This window comes from Eretmochelys imbricata, chromosome 2, assembly GCF_965152235.1.
Source record: "Eretmochelys imbricata isolate rEreImb1 chromosome 2, rEreImb1.hap1, whole genome shotgun sequence".
Classification (NCBI taxonomy): domain Eukaryota; kingdom Metazoa; phylum Chordata; order Testudines; family Cheloniidae; genus Eretmochelys; species Eretmochelys imbricata.
Window position 1 is genome coordinate 40,233,943 of NC_135573.1, and position 18,537 is coordinate 40,252,479.

At 37.8% G+C, this 18,537-nt stretch overlaps 1 protein-coding gene across 2 annotated transcripts in view; it reads left to right on the forward strand.

The window, feature by feature from the left end:
* STK3 (serine/threonine kinase 3) overlaps positions 1-18,537 on the forward strand; it is a 294,832-nt gene that overhangs the window by 47,166 nt on the left and 229,129 nt on the right. For both annotated transcript variants that reach the window (XM_077809950.1, XM_077809951.1), the window contains exons 5-6: positions 13,356-13,520; positions 15,901-16,068. In XM_077809950.1, the coding sequence (XP_077666076.1) occupies positions 13,356-13,520; positions 15,901-16,068 (333 nt within the window). The remainder of the gene's footprint in view (positions 1-13,355; positions 13,521-15,900; positions 16,069-18,537) is intronic.

Sequence of the window (18,537 nt, forward strand, 5' to 3'; positions counted from 1 at the left end):
TGTTTCATATTCTCTGTGTATATATAAAGTCTGCTGCAGTTTCCACGGTATGCATCTGATGAAGTGAGCTGTAGCTCACGAAAGCTCATGCTCAAATAAATTGGTTAGTCTCTAAGGTGCCACAAGGACTCCTTATCTTTAGTTGTGTGCTCATTTCTATTTATTTTCCACATGACCATGCATCATTCGCTGCTCATGGTGGATGGTGCTCTGAGAATGAGGTAGCTGTGTAATGTCTTTCTATCTGCATCACTCAATTCATGGTCCTATGCCTAATTTACTACTTAACTATTTATTATTAATATTAATAATAATAATTAAAAAAATCATGAGGAAATTATTATTATTGCTCTCATCACCATATTACCCAAGTGCCTTATGATTATCTTCACAACACTCCTGTGAAGTAGGGAAATATTATCTTCCATTTACATATAGAGAACTAAAGTATAGGAAGATGTAGGCCAAATTTTTCAAAAGTGTATATTGATTTTGAGTATCTTAATGATTGGGTGCCCAATTGGAGACAGGTAGGGCCTGATATTTTTATAGGTGTTGACTTCATTTACAGTTGTGAGTGTTTTTAGAATTTCTGAAAAATCAAGCCGTGTGTGTCTCAAGCTGGGCACCTAGAAAATGAGGCACCTGCAAGTTATGACTGCTTCTGAAAAGTCTGGTCTGAGGGAAGTTTGTGTCAAAGTTAGGGCTAGAATCCCATTCTCACTGGTTTCAATCCAGTGCTGTAACCCCAACAACACTATTTCTCTTCCTGTAGGTCCTTGCCTCGTGTTACATGCATTACAACTTTCACAGTGAAAGATAGGGGTCTTGCCAACAACGGCTTTTTAGCTATGCACCCCTGCCTCATTTACTGTCCTTCCTGCCTACTGAATGAGGCAGAGGTCCTGTGGGATAAAAATAGTATTTGACTTTGGTGAGACTTTGTAATAATGAATATGCACAGAAAGTGAAATTAAGGGTGCATGGGCATCCATGCCTAATCAGCCAAGCATATCTTCAGGTTCATTCTCCTAATAGATATGTTACTCTGCAACCTCCCCTAATAGATATGTTACACCTGGACTTAGTGCATGTTCATCTGATCCACCAGAATATTTAGTTTGACCAGAGCTGGCTGGCGTAATAGTTTCCATTGGTTTGTATGGTGGCTATAAAGTTGGCCCACTTTAGCTTTCTGAGTTAATTTGTATGAATGCTGCAGGGTTCAAAATTGCTTCACAGCTGTCTCAGGAATGGCAGATGGCACCCAAGTGGACAAGAAATGCACAGCACACTGTACACAAGCATGGGGTAAGGGAAAATGGTGACCAAAGATACCAGGCAAATGATTGTACTTCAGGATCATTAGTGTCTACACATAGAAACCAGCTCAGTTTTTTAACTTTCAACTGGAAGATCCCCACACAGAGGTGGTAAAATACTTAGCTGATTAATTTTCTTATCTAGCTGGAAACAGTTAAAAACAGAGCTATCTTTTCTATACTTTTAATTTTTGTTTCTGTGTGGAGATTTTTTATTTTGGACCTGAAGGTTAGAAAATGAAGCCACTTCTAGTTTGACAACAGAGATGGAATGATGAGATTTAAAGAAAACAGTGAAAATTTCTCATGATAAAGATTTGCTTATTTCATTTTACATATCGCCCTTAAAGTTAATAGTTTATATTTTCCCCTAAGATTTCATCTTCTTTTTTCTGTTACTAGTTTAATTTATAATTGGGTCATGAGGATTCAGATATTTTCCCTGTGGCTAATAATTTTGGAAGATTGGGGGAAGAAAGCATATTGTAAAATAAACACAGAAGCACAAATAATAGTATTTTATATTCTGTTCAAATTTTTGTTTTTTTCTCTCTTTTCTTTTGCCTGATCTCAAATGTTTCTGAAATGAGTGCTGGCTGGTTGGAGAGCTCCTTTTTGCCCGCTTGCTCTTGGGTTAAAAAACAGAGTAAATCAGTTTTACTTTATAGGAAGAATTTGACTAACTCCTGTTCCCTTTGTTGCGTGCTGTGGCTCTTTAACCAATAGCAATAGTTATATGCCAACATAAAAATATCAAAAATAATGCATACCAATATAGAGCACCGGACAGTACTTTATGCAGGCAACAGCTTTTTTACTCTGAAAAGCCAATCTATGGCCGTGGTGTTGGGGTCTCTCGCACCCTTTACAGGCTGGCTCTCTCTGTGTGTGCGGGGCTTTGGAACTGATGAATCTTCCCCCCAGGGTATTCTCTCAGTAGCATAAGGTTGGGGCTTCCCTCATAGCCCCTGGCATGGGAAGGAGTGGTGCAGGAGAGGGAGGAGGCATGGTTGGAGCATATTGTGCGCCAACTTTTCTGGTCTGCTAGACAGCTCTGTGGGGAGCTGTTGCATAATGGCTTGTCTCTTTGATGGGGTAATGCAGACTAATAGGGCAAGGTGATTTATAAAGCACATTAATATGTTGTGTATTAACTAGGGCTGTCTATTAATCATAGTGAACTCACGTGATTAACTCAAAAAAATTTAATCACGATTAAAAAAATTTATCATGATTAATTGCAGTTTTAATCGCACTGTTAAACAATAGACTACAATTGAAATGTATTAAATATTTTTGGATGTTTTTCTACATTTTCAAATATTGATTTCAATGACAACACAGAATACAAAGTGTACAGTTCTCACTTTATATTATTTTTGATTACAAATATTTTCACTGTAAAAACAATATACAAAAGAAACGGTATTTTTCAATTCATCTCATACAAGTACTGTAGTGCAATCTCTTTATCATGAAAGTGCAACTTACAAATGTAGATTTTTTTTTTTTGATTACATAACTACATTCAAAAACAAAACCATGCAAAACGTTAGAGCCTACAAGTCCACTCAGTCCTACTTCTCGTTAAGCCAATCACTAAGTCAGACAAATTTGTTTACATTTATGGGAGATCATGCTGCCCACTTCTTATTTACAATGTCACCAGAAAGTGAGAACAGGCTTTTGTAGCCAGCATTGCAAGGTATCTGACAGATATGCCAAACATTCATATGCCCCTTCATGCTTTGGCCACCATTCTAGAGGACATGCTTCCATGCTAATGATGCTTGTTAAAAAAAATGAATTCATTAAATTTGTGACTGAACTCCTTGGGGGAGAATTGTATGTCTCTGGTTCTATTTCACCCGCATTCTGCCATATATTGCACGTTATAGTAGTCTCAGATGATAACTCAGCACATGTTCATTTAAAGAACACTTTCACTGCAGATTTGACAAAATGCAAAGAAGGTACTAATGTGAGATTTCTAAAGATAGCTACAGAACTCGACCCAAGGTTTAAGAATCTGAAGTGCCTTCCAAAATCTGAGAGTGTTGAGGTGTGGAGCATGGTTTCAGAAGTCTTAAAAGAGAAACACACGGATGTGGAAACTACAGAATCTGAACCACCAAAAAAGAAAATCAACCTTCTGCTGATGACATTTGACTCAGATGATGAAAATGAACATGCGTCAGTCCACACTGCTTTGGATTGTTATTGAGCAGAACCCATCATCAGCATGGATGCATGTACTCTGGAATGGTGGTTGAAGCATGATGGGACATAGGAATCTTTAGCAGATTTGGCATGTAAATTGCGATTCATGTAAAATGCGATTCATGGCACTGTTGTAGCCGGCGAACACCTTTTCTCGCTTTCAGGTGATATTGTGAACAAGGAGCAGGCAGCATTATCTCCTGCAAATGTAAACAAACTTCTTAGTCTGAGCGATTGGCTGAACAAGAAATAGGACTGAGTGGACTTGAAGGCTCTAAAGTTTTACATTTGTTTTATTTTTGAATGCAGTTCTTTTTTATACATAATTCTACATTAATGAAAAAGATTGCACTATAGTACTTGCATTTGGTGAATTGAAAGACTTTTGTTTTTTACAGTGCAAATATTTGTAATAAAAAATAAAGTGAGTCCTGTGTACTTTGTATTCTATGTTATAATAATATATTTAAAAATGTGGAAAACATCAAGCAATACTTAAATAAATGTATTCTATTATTAACAGTGCAATTAATTGCGTTTAATTTTTTTAATCGCTTGACAGCCCTAGTATTAACTGGTTTGGTAGACCTTGCTGGTGCCTACTAAAGGTTCCCTAGTGTGCTTTAATATATTCCTGTTTAAAACAGTACTAAGTTACACCTTACCAAGAAATAGAATATACTTGCTTGGAGAATAATTATGTATTTGTTATAGGACTGAAAATGCTTGGTGTAGGACAAGATGTACGGATGAAGACAATCTCTGTTCCAAAGAGCTTGCAACATAAGGTCCTGATCCTGTATTTTTTCTGCATAGGTAGACCCTTGTGCCTGTATAGAGTCCTATTGAAGTCAATGGGATTTCAGGTGGAACTGACTTCAGATTCATGGCCTGTAAGTAAGGCCTAGAGGAGATGGGATGTATTATAAAATCCCAGTGAGGAAATAACTTTACAGCAAAGGGGAGTTTTTAAAGAGGATCTGAAGAAAGATATCAGTCAACTAAAGTACTGGTTATCCCTTCAGGGCTAAAATATTTGGGAATTATTCTATCTCTGGATGATAAATGAGCCCTTTATATATAGGCCATATATTTCAGAAAGTTAGAACTGAATTATTTAAATAGGCTAGGTTTCAGCTAATCCTGCTAAAACCGAATGAATTAGCTGAAAATACTAGTACAATTTTGTTCTTTGCTGTACCTACCAAGAATACAAAGTAACTGGTGGTGACCCCTTAACACAATGGTCCCCAACCTTTCTGTGGGAATAGCGCTTTCCTATTCCCAGAAGACTGTGGCAGGGTGCCAGACACCCCACTGCTGAAATGTGGGGTGATTTTGCCAGTATAGCTACATTTGTTTTGCTGGCATAATTTGATAGTCACAGTTTTTTATTTCTTTAATTTTCATCCCATTTCTCCTGGTTATGCTCTTTTGTACTACCCTAACTGAATATGAGGAGATAAATTTCCACACATCTTGACTGAAAGAACGAAAAAGCAAACACAATATGAAAAAATGGAGTGTAATTCTTCAAAATGTGGCACACAATTGTTGACTTTAATGCAATCTTATAATGCCCTTTTCACCTTAAAAAAAACAAAACAAAAAAAAAACCAAAAACCCAACAGGCTACCTGGTGTTTAGTGAGTGAAATAAAGAAGATTGTTTAAAACCCAGAATGATTGTGGAGGTGAGTAGTATGGGTATCTGACCTCTTCATGAAAAAGCAATATCTTAGCACTGAATCTGCTTTGTAGGGCCAGCCTACACTATAAAGGGTTGGCTGATGCTGCTATACTGCTATAGGTAGTCCAGCAGAACCCCCTAGTGGAGAGGCAGCTTATACTAGCGAAAGGAGTGATTTTGCCAGTATAGCTACATTTGTTTTGCTGGCATCGTTTGTCAGTCAGGAGTGTGTGGGTTTTTTTTTTTTTTCACACCCCTGACTGACACAGCCCAACAACATTTTTCAGGGTAGAGCAGCAGGCATTCATAGGCTGTGGCTGCAAGGAAAGTTGTAGTTATCGTGGTACCATTATCTTCCCATAGTAATAACTGTTCTTATTAAAATGCTTATTAAAATTCTTATTATTGTTGAAATATAGTAAAGGGCCAGCTAATTTTAAGATTCCTGCTGTTCCACAATACAGTATTACAACTGCTCTAGTAACATGATGTATTATAATGCAGATCATGTTGCATATTGGCAATTTATTACCAGCTAATAGAAAGCATTTGGCAAACAGCAAAGTAATTCATATTTTTGAAGGACATTTTAAAACAGGTTTTTAGCCGAGAGTGAGGGATTACACTCACCATGATGGAATTTTGCTGTTTGGATATAATGTGATAACTTTTGAATGACACATCCGATCAATTCCAAAATGACAGGGAACATTCTAGTTATCAATTAGCAGAACCCTATTGATTATGGTAAAAATTGAAAAACCTGAATGGGGGGATATGAGGAACACACAGATTTCTTTGCATTTGGAGAACAGGCTCATTATGTTCAACATCTCTGTAATTATCTACAGATCAAAGAATTGATGGCAGCCTTGAACACATTCCAGTATAATAGTATTCCCAATGTCAATTTAAAATATTGTCACTCTGAAAGACACATCCCTGTAATTGGGAGGGAGTGAGAAAGAAAAGCGGGGGGTAGGGGGGATGTGAGTTGCTTGTCTGAACTTGAAGTTATTCAGGAACAGGTATTCCTGATTGGCTCCATGGGTGGAGAGTCTTATTCTGGGATAAGAGGGCCTTATTTCTGTTTAATTTAACCCAGTGATTTAAACTAAACAGGAACAAGACACTCTTATTCCAGAAGAGTGTTCATACCTGGAGCTATTTAGGAATATCTGTTCCTGAATAACTCATTGTGTAGACAAGCCATAAGAATGATGGGAAGGGTGGGGTCAGGTGGTTTTCTCTGCCCCAGTATGCTGTATGTATTTTTTTTTTTGTCTCTGTGTACAAACCCATCTGTTTTTTCCATTCTTCCTCCCCCCCTTCTCTTTCCCACAAACTCTTAATTAGCACTGTCTGGCTTGTGTACTGTCAGCAGTCTGAAACTGATAGTTGCTGCCATTAGGAAGTGCTAATGAGCAGGAGCTCAGCCTTGATATTGCTAATTGTAGCAATTAGCAAGAATTTCATATGTGGGAGTCTGAGAAATTAAGAAAACATGGCATTCCCTTGAGTTCAATCCAAATTTAGGACTCTGCTAGTTCATTGTGCTTTAGGGCATGAGATCTTGATAGCCTCTCTTATACTGTACAACTAAGGTGATTTATTTTCCTTCTGGTAAGAGAAAGTGGCTGACTGCTACCTATTCTGTTGTGCATCATCTGGTCTGATGGTGACCGTCCTCTCTGCTGGCGTAGGTAAGGCACAACCAGTCACTTGGCAAGTAAACATTTTTAAAATTTGTGATCAAATATTGTCACCAGATTTTGTCAAAACTAGCCTATGCACCAGTTCTGAAGAATAAGCACATGGGAAATTTGAACTATAAAAAGTAGCCTCTTTTTTTTTAGTTATAAATTTAGATTTTTTTGTAAAAGTGAGAAACCTATTAATTTTGTTTAAAAATTGTTTTGGAAAGTTAAGTTTTTTATGAAAAGAAGGAGCTTAGACTGGAAATAATTTTGAAACTTTAATTGATCAGCAATTATGACCAATTTTAACATCTTATAAAATGGGGATTCATGTGTGACCATCATGTTCATTGTCTGTGGTGAAATTCATTCCTTCATGGTGGAAGGCCAGCATGTGGCCAGTTCACTTGTAGGATTTAAGGAATGCATAGACTTTTTTGTCTTTTTCTTCTTCACAGCAATTCATTTTGCTTCTGAGCAAAATCTGTCTTTTGTACTCTATAATCTCAGCAGAGTATTTTGAAAATGGAAATTAACAGAGAGAGTTACATAAGAACATAAGAATGGCCATATTGGATCAGACCAATGGTCCATCTAACCTAATATCCTGTCTTCAGACAGTGGCCAATGCCAGGTGCTTCAGAGGGAATGTACAGAACAGGTAATCAAGTGATTCAACCCATGTTGCCAATTCCCAGCTTCTGGAAAACAGAGGCTAGGGACGCTTTAGAGCAGTGGTTCTTAACCTTTACTGCAGCCTGCACCCCTTTGGTTCTCAAAATATGTTCTCGCACCCCTTATCAAAAATCGTTGAAGTAGGTCAGTTCTTCAAACCTAGATATATTTTCTGTTTGTATATTACAGCAATCGTTTAAAAAAAGTATAATGTTAATAAATATATAGGTTTGATGAAACAAAGTAGTTGTACTTACATGCCTGTGCTTAATTTGTGTTTTTGATGATTTACCTTCTAAAAAAATCTGGCATGTCTCGCACCCCCAAAAAGGCATCTTGCACCCCAGATTAAGAACCACTGCTTTAGAGCATGGTTTTGCATCCCTACCCATCCTGGCTAATAGCCATTGATGGACCTATCCTCCATGAATTTATCTAGTTCTTTTTTGAAGCCTGTTATAGACTTGGCCTTTATAATGACCTCTGGCAGAGTTCTACCTGCTGAGTGTGCGTTGTGTGAAGAAATACTTCCTTTTGTTTAAGCGGCAAAGAGTCCTGTGGCACATTATAGACTAACACAAATACCCACGAAAGCTCATGCTCCAATACGTCTGTTAGCCTATAAGGTGCCATAGGACTCTTTGTCGCTTTTACAGATCCAGACTAACACGGCTACCCCTCTGAAGCCTTCCTTTTGTTTGTTTTAAACCTGCTGTGTATTAATTTCATTTGGTGACCCCTTAGTTTTTGTGTTATGAGATGGAGTAAATAACACTTCCTTATTTACTTTCTCCACACCAGTCATGATTTTATAGACCTCTATCATATCCCACCTTAGTCGTTTCTTTTCCATGCTGAAAAGTCCCAGTCTTAATCTCTCCTCGTATGAAAGCTGTTAGAATCAGAGACTTTAAGGTCAGAAGGGACTATTATGATGGTCTAGTCTGACCTTCTGCACAACGCAGGCCACAGAATCTCACCCACCCACTCCTGTAACAAACCCCTGACCTATGTCTGAGCTACTGAAGTCCTCAAATTGTGGTTTAAAGACTTCAAGGTGCAGAGAATCCTCCAGCAAGTGACCCGTGCCCCAATCTGCAGAGGAAGGCAAAAAATCCCCAGGGCTTCTGCCAATCTGTCCTGGAGGAAAATTCCTTCCTGACCCCAAATATGGCGATCAGCTAAACCCTGAGCATGTGGGCAAGACTCACCAGCCAGACACCCAGGAAAGAATTCTCTGTAGTAACTCAGATCCCACCCTATCTAGCATCCCATCACAAGCCATTGGGCATATTTACCGCTAATAGTCAAAGATCAATTAATTTGCCAAAATCACATTATCCCATCATACCATCCCCTCCATAAACATATCAAGCTTAGTCTTGAAGCCAGATATGTCTTTTGCCTCCTCTGCTCCCTTGGAAGGTTGTTCCAGAACTTTACTGCTTTGATGGTTAGAAACCTTCATCTAATTTCAAGTTTAAACTTCCTGATGGCCAATTTATATCCTTTTGTTTTTGTGTCCACATTGGTACTGAGCTTAAATAATTCCTCTCCCTCCCTGGTATTTATCCCTTTAATATAATTATAGAGAGCAATCATATCTTCCCCTCAGCCTTCTTTTGGTTTGGCTAAACAAGCCAAGCTCCTTGCGCTTCCTTTTCTAAGACAGGTTTTCCATTCCTCGGATCATCCTAGTAGCCCTTCTCTGTACCTGTTCCAGTTTGAATTCATCCCCCTTAAACATGGGAGACCAGAACTGCACACAATATTCCAGATGAGGTCTCACCAGTGCCTTGTATAACGGTACTAACACTCTTATCTCTACTGGAAATACCTCGCCTGATGCATCCCAAGACCGCATTAGCTTTTTTCACAGCCATATCACATTGGCGGCTCATAGTCATCCTGTGATCAACCAATACTCTGAGGTCCTTCCTCTCCTGTATTACTTCCAAGTGATGCATCCCCAGTTTATAACAAAACTTCCGTACTCCTAATTTTTGTTACCTTTTTCTGTACCCTTTCCAATTCCATATGTCTTTTTTGAGATGGGATGACCAGATCTTCATGTAGTATTCAAGATATGGGCATACCATGGATTTATAGATAGGCAATATGATCTTTTCTGTATTCTTATTTCTTTCTTTCCTAATGATTCCCAACATTCTGTTAGCTTTTTTGACTGCTACTGCACATTGAGTGGATGTTCAGAGAACTATCCACAATGACTCCAAGATCTATTTCTTGAGTGGTAAGAGCTAATTTAGATCACAGCATTTTATATGTAGAGCTGGGATTATGTTTTCCAATGTGCATTGCTTTGCATTTAACAACATTGAATTTTGTTGCCCAATCTCCCAGTTTTTGAGATCTCTTTGTAACTCTTCTCAGTCTGCTTTTGACTTAACTATCTTGAGTAGTTTTGTATCATTTGCAAATTTTGTCATCTCACTGTTCACCCCTTTTTCCAGATCATTTATGAATATGTTAAATAGGACTGGTCCCAGTGCAGACCCCGGGGGGACACCACTATTTACCTTTCTCCATTCTGAAAACTGACCATTAATACCTACCCTTTGTTTTCTATCTTTTAACCAGTTACCAATCCATGAAAGGACCTTCCTTCTTATCCCATGACAGCTTACTTTGCTTAAAAGCCTTTGGTGAGGGACCTAGTCAAAGACTTTCTGAAAGTCCAAGTGCGCACTATCCACCAGATATGTCCACATGTCCTTTGACCCCCGCAAAGAATTCTAGTAGATTGGTGAGGCATGATTTTCCTTTACAAAAAACGTGTTGACTCTTCCTCAACACATTGTGTTCATCTAGGTGTCTGATAATTCTGTTCTTTACTACAGTTTTAACCAATTTTCCTGGTACTGAAGTTAGGTTTACCAGTGTGTAATTGCTAGATCGCCTCTGGAGCCTTTTTAAAAAATTGGCATCACATTAGCTATTCTCCAGTACAGAAGCTGCTTTAAATGATAGGTTACACACCAGTTAGTAGTTCTGCAGTTTTACATTTGAATTCCTTCAGAACTCTTGGGTGAATACCATCGGGTCCTGATGATTTATTAGTGTTTAGTTTATCAGTTTGTTCCAAAACCTCCTCTAATGACACCTCAATCTGGGACAGTTCCGCGGATTTGTCACCTAAAAAGAATGGCTCAGGTTTGGGAATCTCCCTCACATCCTCCGCCATGCAAATAATTCATTTAGTTTCTCTGCAATGGCCTTATCTTCCTTGGGGAGTGCTCCTTTAGCACCTTGATCATCCAGTGGCCTCACTAGTTGTTTAGCATGCTTCCTGCTTTTGATGTACTTAATTTTTTTTTTTTTTTGCTCTTTGTTTTGAGTCTTTGGCTAGCTGTTCTTCAAATTCTTTTTTGGCCTCCCTAATTTATTTTTTTACACTTCACTTGCCAGAGGTTTTTGCTTCTTTCTATTTTCCTTAGTAGGATTTAATTTCCACTTCTTAAACCTTTCCTCATAGGTCACGTTTTCTAAACTGTTTATTATTTTTGTTGCTCTCCTCTGGATTCTCTCTCCAGCTTGTCCACATCTTTCCTACTCGACACAGTACTCCAGCTGAGGCCTCCCCAATGTCAAGTATACTGGGACAATTACCTCTTGTGTCATACATACAACACTCCTATTAATACACCCCAGAGTTGAAAAGGATTTGTTTGGCCTCTACTCTGTACCCAGAGTTGAAGAGTTCATCCTGGGCCAATCCTGTGAAGTACTTAGCACCCTCAACTAACATTTAATTTATTGGTTTCAGAGTAGCAGCCGTCTTAGTCTGTATTTGCAAAAAGAAAAGGAGTGCTTGTGGCACCTTAGAGACTAACAAATTTATTTGAGCATAAACTTTCGTGAAAGCTTATGCTCAAATAAATTTGTTAGTCTCTAAGGTGCCACAAGCACTCCTTTTCTTTTTTTATTTAATTTGTTATTGTTAATTTATTACTTGAAATAGCACTTAGAGGCTCTCATGAGGATCAGAGTAACAGTCTGTTATGTGCCGTACAAATGCAGAGTTAAGAAGTGTCTTCTGCTTAGGAAGTAAAAACTCAAATGCACAACTACAAAATGGAGAATAACGGGCTAGGTAGTACTGCTGAAAAGAATCTGGGTTATAGTGGATCACAAACTGAAAGTGAGTCAACAGTGTGATGCAGTTGCAAAAAAGGCTGATATTCTGGGGTGTATTAATAGGAGTGTTGTATGTACAACACAAGAGGTAATTGTCCCGCTCTACTTGACCCTTGAGGGGGCCTCAACTGCAGTATGGTGTTGAATAGGAAAGATCTGGACAAGTTGGTGAGAAAGTCCAGAGGAGAGCAACAAAATAAAAGATTTAGAAAATGTGACCTATGAGGAGAGGTTTAAAAACAAATAAACTGGGCATGCTCAGTATTTTGAGAACAAGAGGGAAGGATCTGATAGGAGTGTTCAAATATGTTAAGAGCTGTTATAAAGAGGACTGTGGTCAATTGTCCTCCACGTCCACTGAAGGTAGGACAAGAAATAATGGGCTTTATCTGCAGCAAGGGAGACTTAGATTAGAGATCAGGAAAATCTTCCTAAGTATAAGGACAGTTAAGCACTGGAATAGACTTCCAAGGAATGTTGTAGAATTCCTGTCATTGGAGGTTTTTAAGAGCAGGTTGGACAAAAACCTGTCAGGGATGATCTAGGTTTACTCAGTCCTGCCTCAGTGCAGGGGGCTGGATTTGATGATTTCTTGAAGTCCCTTCCAGCCTACATTTCTGTGATTCACTGCATAGTTAATCTGGGTGATAAGCAACCAGGTCTGAGCACCTGGGGTAGTCTAGCCCAGGTGTTAGTGTCCCCAGTGCAAAGTCATATTCACATTATGATGTCCTCACTTGCTTATTTGTGTTCGGGGTCTTGTCCCATGGCTCTCTGTGCTGAGATGCTCTGATTCTTTCCCAGTCAATTGTGGGAGTACTTGCCTGTTTTTCAGGGGGAAGTGTGGGAAAGCATTAGAGGACTATCAGCTCTTGAGTGATTTAGCCTGCATCCACGCTGCAAAGTGGGTGTATTCCAGCCCGAGTTAAAGTGGAGACAAGGTTCAAACCCATACCCGCAGCTGGGTCTGCTAGCTCAGGCTCAAAGCAACTCCAAATCTGGGTAACGGGTTTTAGCATGCAGACAATGGGGGAATGATGGGGGTTGTTTGTGCTAAAATCCCGGTAAGAGTCCGTATTAACTCTACTGGTGAGACATTTTCTTTGGGGTAGCACCTGTCTCTAAGAGTTAATAATCTAATTATAGATTATATTGGGGAGAGAGAAAACTCTTTCTCGTATGTATAAATAAAGAAAAATTATAAACAAATTCAAAAAAGTTTTAAGCTAATCCCGTGGCAACATTTCAACCCCTAATTTGCTTATGTGATGTTTAGGGCCCAATTTTGCAACGTGATCTGTATGGGTGAACTCCTGCTCATATCTGAAGTAGGTTTACTTCCCATCCAGCTACGTAGATCAAATTGCAGGATCAGAGTCTTAAATTGTAAACTCTTTGAGACCTGGTCTTGCCTCATGTCTGTAAAGCATCTAGCATACTTCATGTATGTTATATAAATAATAATAATTATAAAACAGTTTACAGAACCTGAGTTTTATTCTTCTAGGCTATCATGTTGTTTATTTAAATGTGTAACTAGTGTGTGTGTGTATTTCCAAGAAGAAAAGTAGTTAGATGTTTGTTTTTCTTATAGCTAACAGAAGATGAAATAGCCACCATTCTTAAATCCACACTTAAAGGACTTGAATATTTGCACTTCATGAGAAAAATACACAGAGATATAAAGGCTGGAAACATCCTCCTTAACACAGAAGGACATGCAAAATTAGCTGATTTTGGAGTGGCTGGCCAATTAACAGTAAGTATATGAAAAGATCAGAATCTTTTTTAGATTGTTATAATGCTCATAACCATTCACTTTTTTAAAAAAAGGGTTTCTACTTTTTCATTTCCTTTCATCATTCTCCATGGCCAGGAGTGACTGGTGATGGTGGGAAAGAGAGCACTCTTCTTCCCATGATGATTATTTTGTTGTTCTCTAACTTTATTGAGCTTACTTACCTAGATAAAAAACCTCATAATACCATCAACTTTAATGCTTTAATTTGATTTTTAGTTGCTTGAATTATAGCCTAATCAGGACTTTTGGAAGACTGTACTGCTCCTGTGTTTATGCTGTAGTTGTCTTGAAAATACATGGAATACTTCAGTATTGTCGGTCTGGTACCAGGGCTTGGGAAACAGCTAGTATGTGCCCATATGCCATACCAAAACTCTCTGAAGTTACTGTCTTGTTCTTTAGAATTTCAGCTTAGTTTAAAAAGTGAGTCCCTAGCTGCTGTGGTTGCAAAGAAAATCTCATATGTGTTAACTGAATTTAAGTGATGCAGAGATGTCAATATGAGTGTGGAAAGAGCCTGGAACAATACCTCTCAGAGTGAAGTGTTAATAACAATAATTTAAATGTCAACATTATTAATGATTTCATTGCTCCTGTAAAAAAGAAGAGGGAGGATCACAATACTGCAGAGTTTATTGTAGTTTATTGTGAGAGACTTCTCATTTTGGTGCCACAAGTGGGGTGACCTTTGGGAAAGTCACAACTGCTTTCACCCCCTTGACTGGTGCCCTAGGTCAGTGGTTCTTAACCAGGGGTACACCGAGGTCTTCCAGGGGATGCATCAACTTCATCTAGATATTTGCCTACTTTTTCAACAGGCTACATAAAAAGCACTAGCAAAGTCAGTACAAACTAAAATTTCATACAAACAAAATGAAAATAAGCAATTTTGGGTTTTTATGTCTGATTTTCGTAAGCAAGTAGTTTTTAAGTGAGGTGAAACTTGGGAGTACGCAAGACAAATAGGAGTCCTGAAAGGGGTACAGGAGTCTGAAAAGGTTGAGAGACAGTTTCCTAGGTAGACTAGCAGAGCCCATGTGCATTATTGAAGAACCACGAAAAGGAATCCAAGCTTATTGAGCCCAGAGGAGTCCAGAAAGCATGTGATCATATTTTTAACATCTCCACACCTACAGTGAGCACATTCTTATCCTTGTGATTAATGTGGGCAGAGCTTGGAAAAATACCACTTTTTATTTCCTCCAATTTGGCCCTTTTCTGGCACCGTTAAGGTGCAAGTGTTCCAAAACCTGGAAAAGTGGCTGGCTAACTTATTAATCATATGGATTTATGGGCACTGCTACATTTCAAAAGAGCTTGATCCTTTGTTATGGCAGTAGGATCATAAATGTTTGCATTTTTTGTGTGTGACATAACAGAAATAACTTTTACATTATCATTGTAATAGCGTCTGCTGAACATTATGAACTCAACTAAATACATGAAGTGATCCCTCTTAAAAAAAAAAAAATCTTAAAAATGAAGCAGTTGGGAGTACATATCAATAACTTAAGAGTAAAAAACCTTTATAAGAACATTATAGTTAGCAATCCTAGCTAATAACAATCCTTATTTTACAGAAGTAAATATGTACATAAATAAAAATCCTAGAAATGTAGGGTTAAGATTAGATTTTCAAGAAACTCAAACGTGAGAGTTTGGAAATTCAGCTAAGGTACCCACACTGTCTTAATTCTGCCTGTAGGTGGTCAGCAGAGGTGGGTGGGGATAGCCCATAGTTTTGTCCCTTCCCACCTGAAATACATTGGTCTTGCTAGATACACCCTCTTTCCTTCTTCCTGAGCTCTATGTTGGAGATGTGGAGAGCAAACAACCCTTCCACTTGATTTTCCTTATGCAACCTGGCCTGTCTCTGAAGCTGCTGGTGAGCTAAAATTAGCTTTGCAGTTTCTGAAGCCCCATTCCAGTGTCACTATTTAAAAATGAGTTTAAATCAACTAGGCTTTGTCCAGTTGATGACATGAGTCCAGTAAACTTTGTGGCAAAACATTGGAAAGAAGAAGAGAAATAAAATAAAGTGGCAAAAAACCTTAAACTTATTGGACTCTGGGAAAGCTCTTTAATTTAAGAGCAAAAAATCAAGAAATCCCTTGTTTTATTTACTTCAGGTTTGAAAGGAAAACTCTTCCTCAGTCACAGACATCATCTACCAATTTTGAGAGTATTTGTTTATTTGTAGATTTGGGAGTGGGGATGGGGGAGGCAATGTAGTGATCACAGTGGAAACTCAGTTCTAACCTTAAATATGAAACAAATGTAATGGGAACCTATGCAGACAAATGTCTAAATTTTAATTGCACAAATGATGTGATTACAGGATACAATGGCAAAACGAAATACTGTTATAGGTACTCCATTTTGGATGGCTCCTGAGGTAATTCAAGAGATTGGTTATAACTGTGTGGCAGATATCTGGTCCCTTGGTATCACTTCAATAGAAATGGCTGAAGGAAAACCTCCATATGCTGATATACATCCAATGAGAGTAAGTAATATGTGGATTTTTAAAAAATGAGTTATTGACCATGGTATGTTGTTTGCACAGCTAGCTGTAGAGTTATGTCTTATATAAAGAACAGAAATGTGGGCAAAATCCTGGAATCCTTAATCAGGTCTCACTCACTCCTTGACTTCTATCTCCCCAATACTTAAAAGGCACTGTTACTATAGTTTGTACCTTGCAAACATGGAATTGATTTTCACAATCCCCCTATAAGAAAGTACTGTTATCTCCATTTTACAGATGGATAACTAAGGCACAGAGAGGTTAAGTGACTTCCCCAAGGTAACAAAGGAAGCCTGTTTGAAGTTGAACCTAGATCTCTGGAGTTCAGTGCACTGCTGTAACCATGTGACCATCCTTCCTCCCTTCAAAGGGTGTTTTGATTAGTAATAGCCAAGAACGGAATTCATGATTTGATCCATTGCTTGTTATTGACAGTGTTCATAATTCCAAACCAGTTTTTATGTGTTACTAAACATAACGTAAGTTAGGAATGTATTTCTGCATTAGCTTAGATGAGAAAAAAAAAAATGTGTGATCTAAGAGTGATGATAATTGAAAAATATTGCTCTTTGAGAAGTTCATGGGCTGGTGTTATCCAGGGACAGTCCTGCCACCAGTTGGATGTACTTTTGTTTATTGAACTACACTATAAATAATAGTTATGCCTTTCTAATAAGTATGATTATAATAAAAACAGTTACTTTCATGTGCCATTTATAATTAGAACCCATTAGACATTATATGCTGTTAAAGGCAGTATGTTTCCCAGTATGTTTGGGGATATTTAAGCATGACACACATACTTGCGTATCATAGGGTTTAATATTTTTTTGTCAGTATCTCATGAGTCAGCATTTTAATATAAATACAGGGAACCACCATGGTTGAGTAAAAAGGTGCTGTTTTTACACAGTGACTTTCACTTGAATACATTCAAGAGTATTTAGTAGATTTATGGTCTTAAAAAAAAAACCAGGAATGATCTCTAAGGTTGCAAAAAGTTTTGTTATGAGTATTTAAAGCAAAACAAAACCATCATTGTTTTGTGGTCTTGAAACATTATAGCATCTAAAGAAACACCTAATAAAACTTTTGGCAAAGCCATTGGTTTTGGCTATTTTGAAATCAAAGAATGACTAGAAATAATTCAAATTGAGATGAACAAGACATATATCTTTCAAGCTCACCCTTTTGTAATGAGTGGCTTAATTAATGAAGATTTAACATTTTAAACTGTTCTGAAGAACTGTATTGATTACAGATTAATTCTATTTGATTGTATTGAGGTTTTTTAGTTGTACTCTTTAACATTAATGAAATCATCTTCAGTACATCTGGGATCACTTTAATATAATTGCATGTAGTTGCACTAGGTAGTGAAAGGTAAGGACTAAATTATCAGAGAGGATTTTATCAGTATGACAATAGCTGCTTATAAACCAAAGGTCACTCTCTGAATTTGAAAGCTTGAGTCTTTTAAATTCTTGTAATCAAATGAATGATATCAAAGGCCAAAGTAATTTAACATAACAATTCTGGATTACACAGAACACATGTTCTTGTTAATAAATTATGTTATGGTCTTTAAGGACTTGTATGCTGTTAGTACTCTTTTTGTATATTTGATACCCACAGTTTTTCTTAATTTTTATTAGTGAGTTGTTACAGTGGTTAACAAGAAATACACAGATTTAAGTTGCAATAGTTTCCCCAGAGTTATATGATCTAACTTCACAGGATCCTTGGACATATGTAGATGCTTTTCTATTTTGTTTTAGTTATGACATACAATTGATATAGGCAAGCATGAAAGCTTGGGCAAATTTTCATTGCTTTTTCTGGATCTTGCTTGAGTTCTGTGGTATTTATGTAAAGTACAATTTTGTTACAGTACTTGGGAATGCATGTTATATGCGCTATTTTGCTGTAGGCTGGTTGGCATTGCCACAAAGGTAATACACTGCCAGTAGGCCATTTCCTTGTCGACTGCATTTACAGTTTAATAGAAATATTACATGACTTTTTTTAAACAAGTGTTTTGGCAGGGAGGAAATAGCAGATTCCATGCGAACAGGCATAGCTTCCTCCATTTTAACCACACGCTAGCTACTCCAAAGAATTGTACTAAGTTTCAGTTGGGGAAGGATGAGAAGGGAGGAAAAAGGCATTTCGGTTTGAAGAATAGCAATGATTTCTTCTTGTAAAGTACTTAAACTTGTGGTTAAATATTTGTGACTACATAAAGGTGATGAGTGCCATTTCATCTGGTTGTGTTGTAGATCTGAGGCTGTTACTGCCTGGGACCACCATGTTTGGCTTATGATGGAAAGGCCATGACCATAAACCAACCCAATAGTCTAATAGTATCACTTTTTTCATACATGTAAGGGGCCTGTGTTGCCTCATCCATCTGGTGTTTAACTTCATTCATGCTGCTGGTAATGTTAA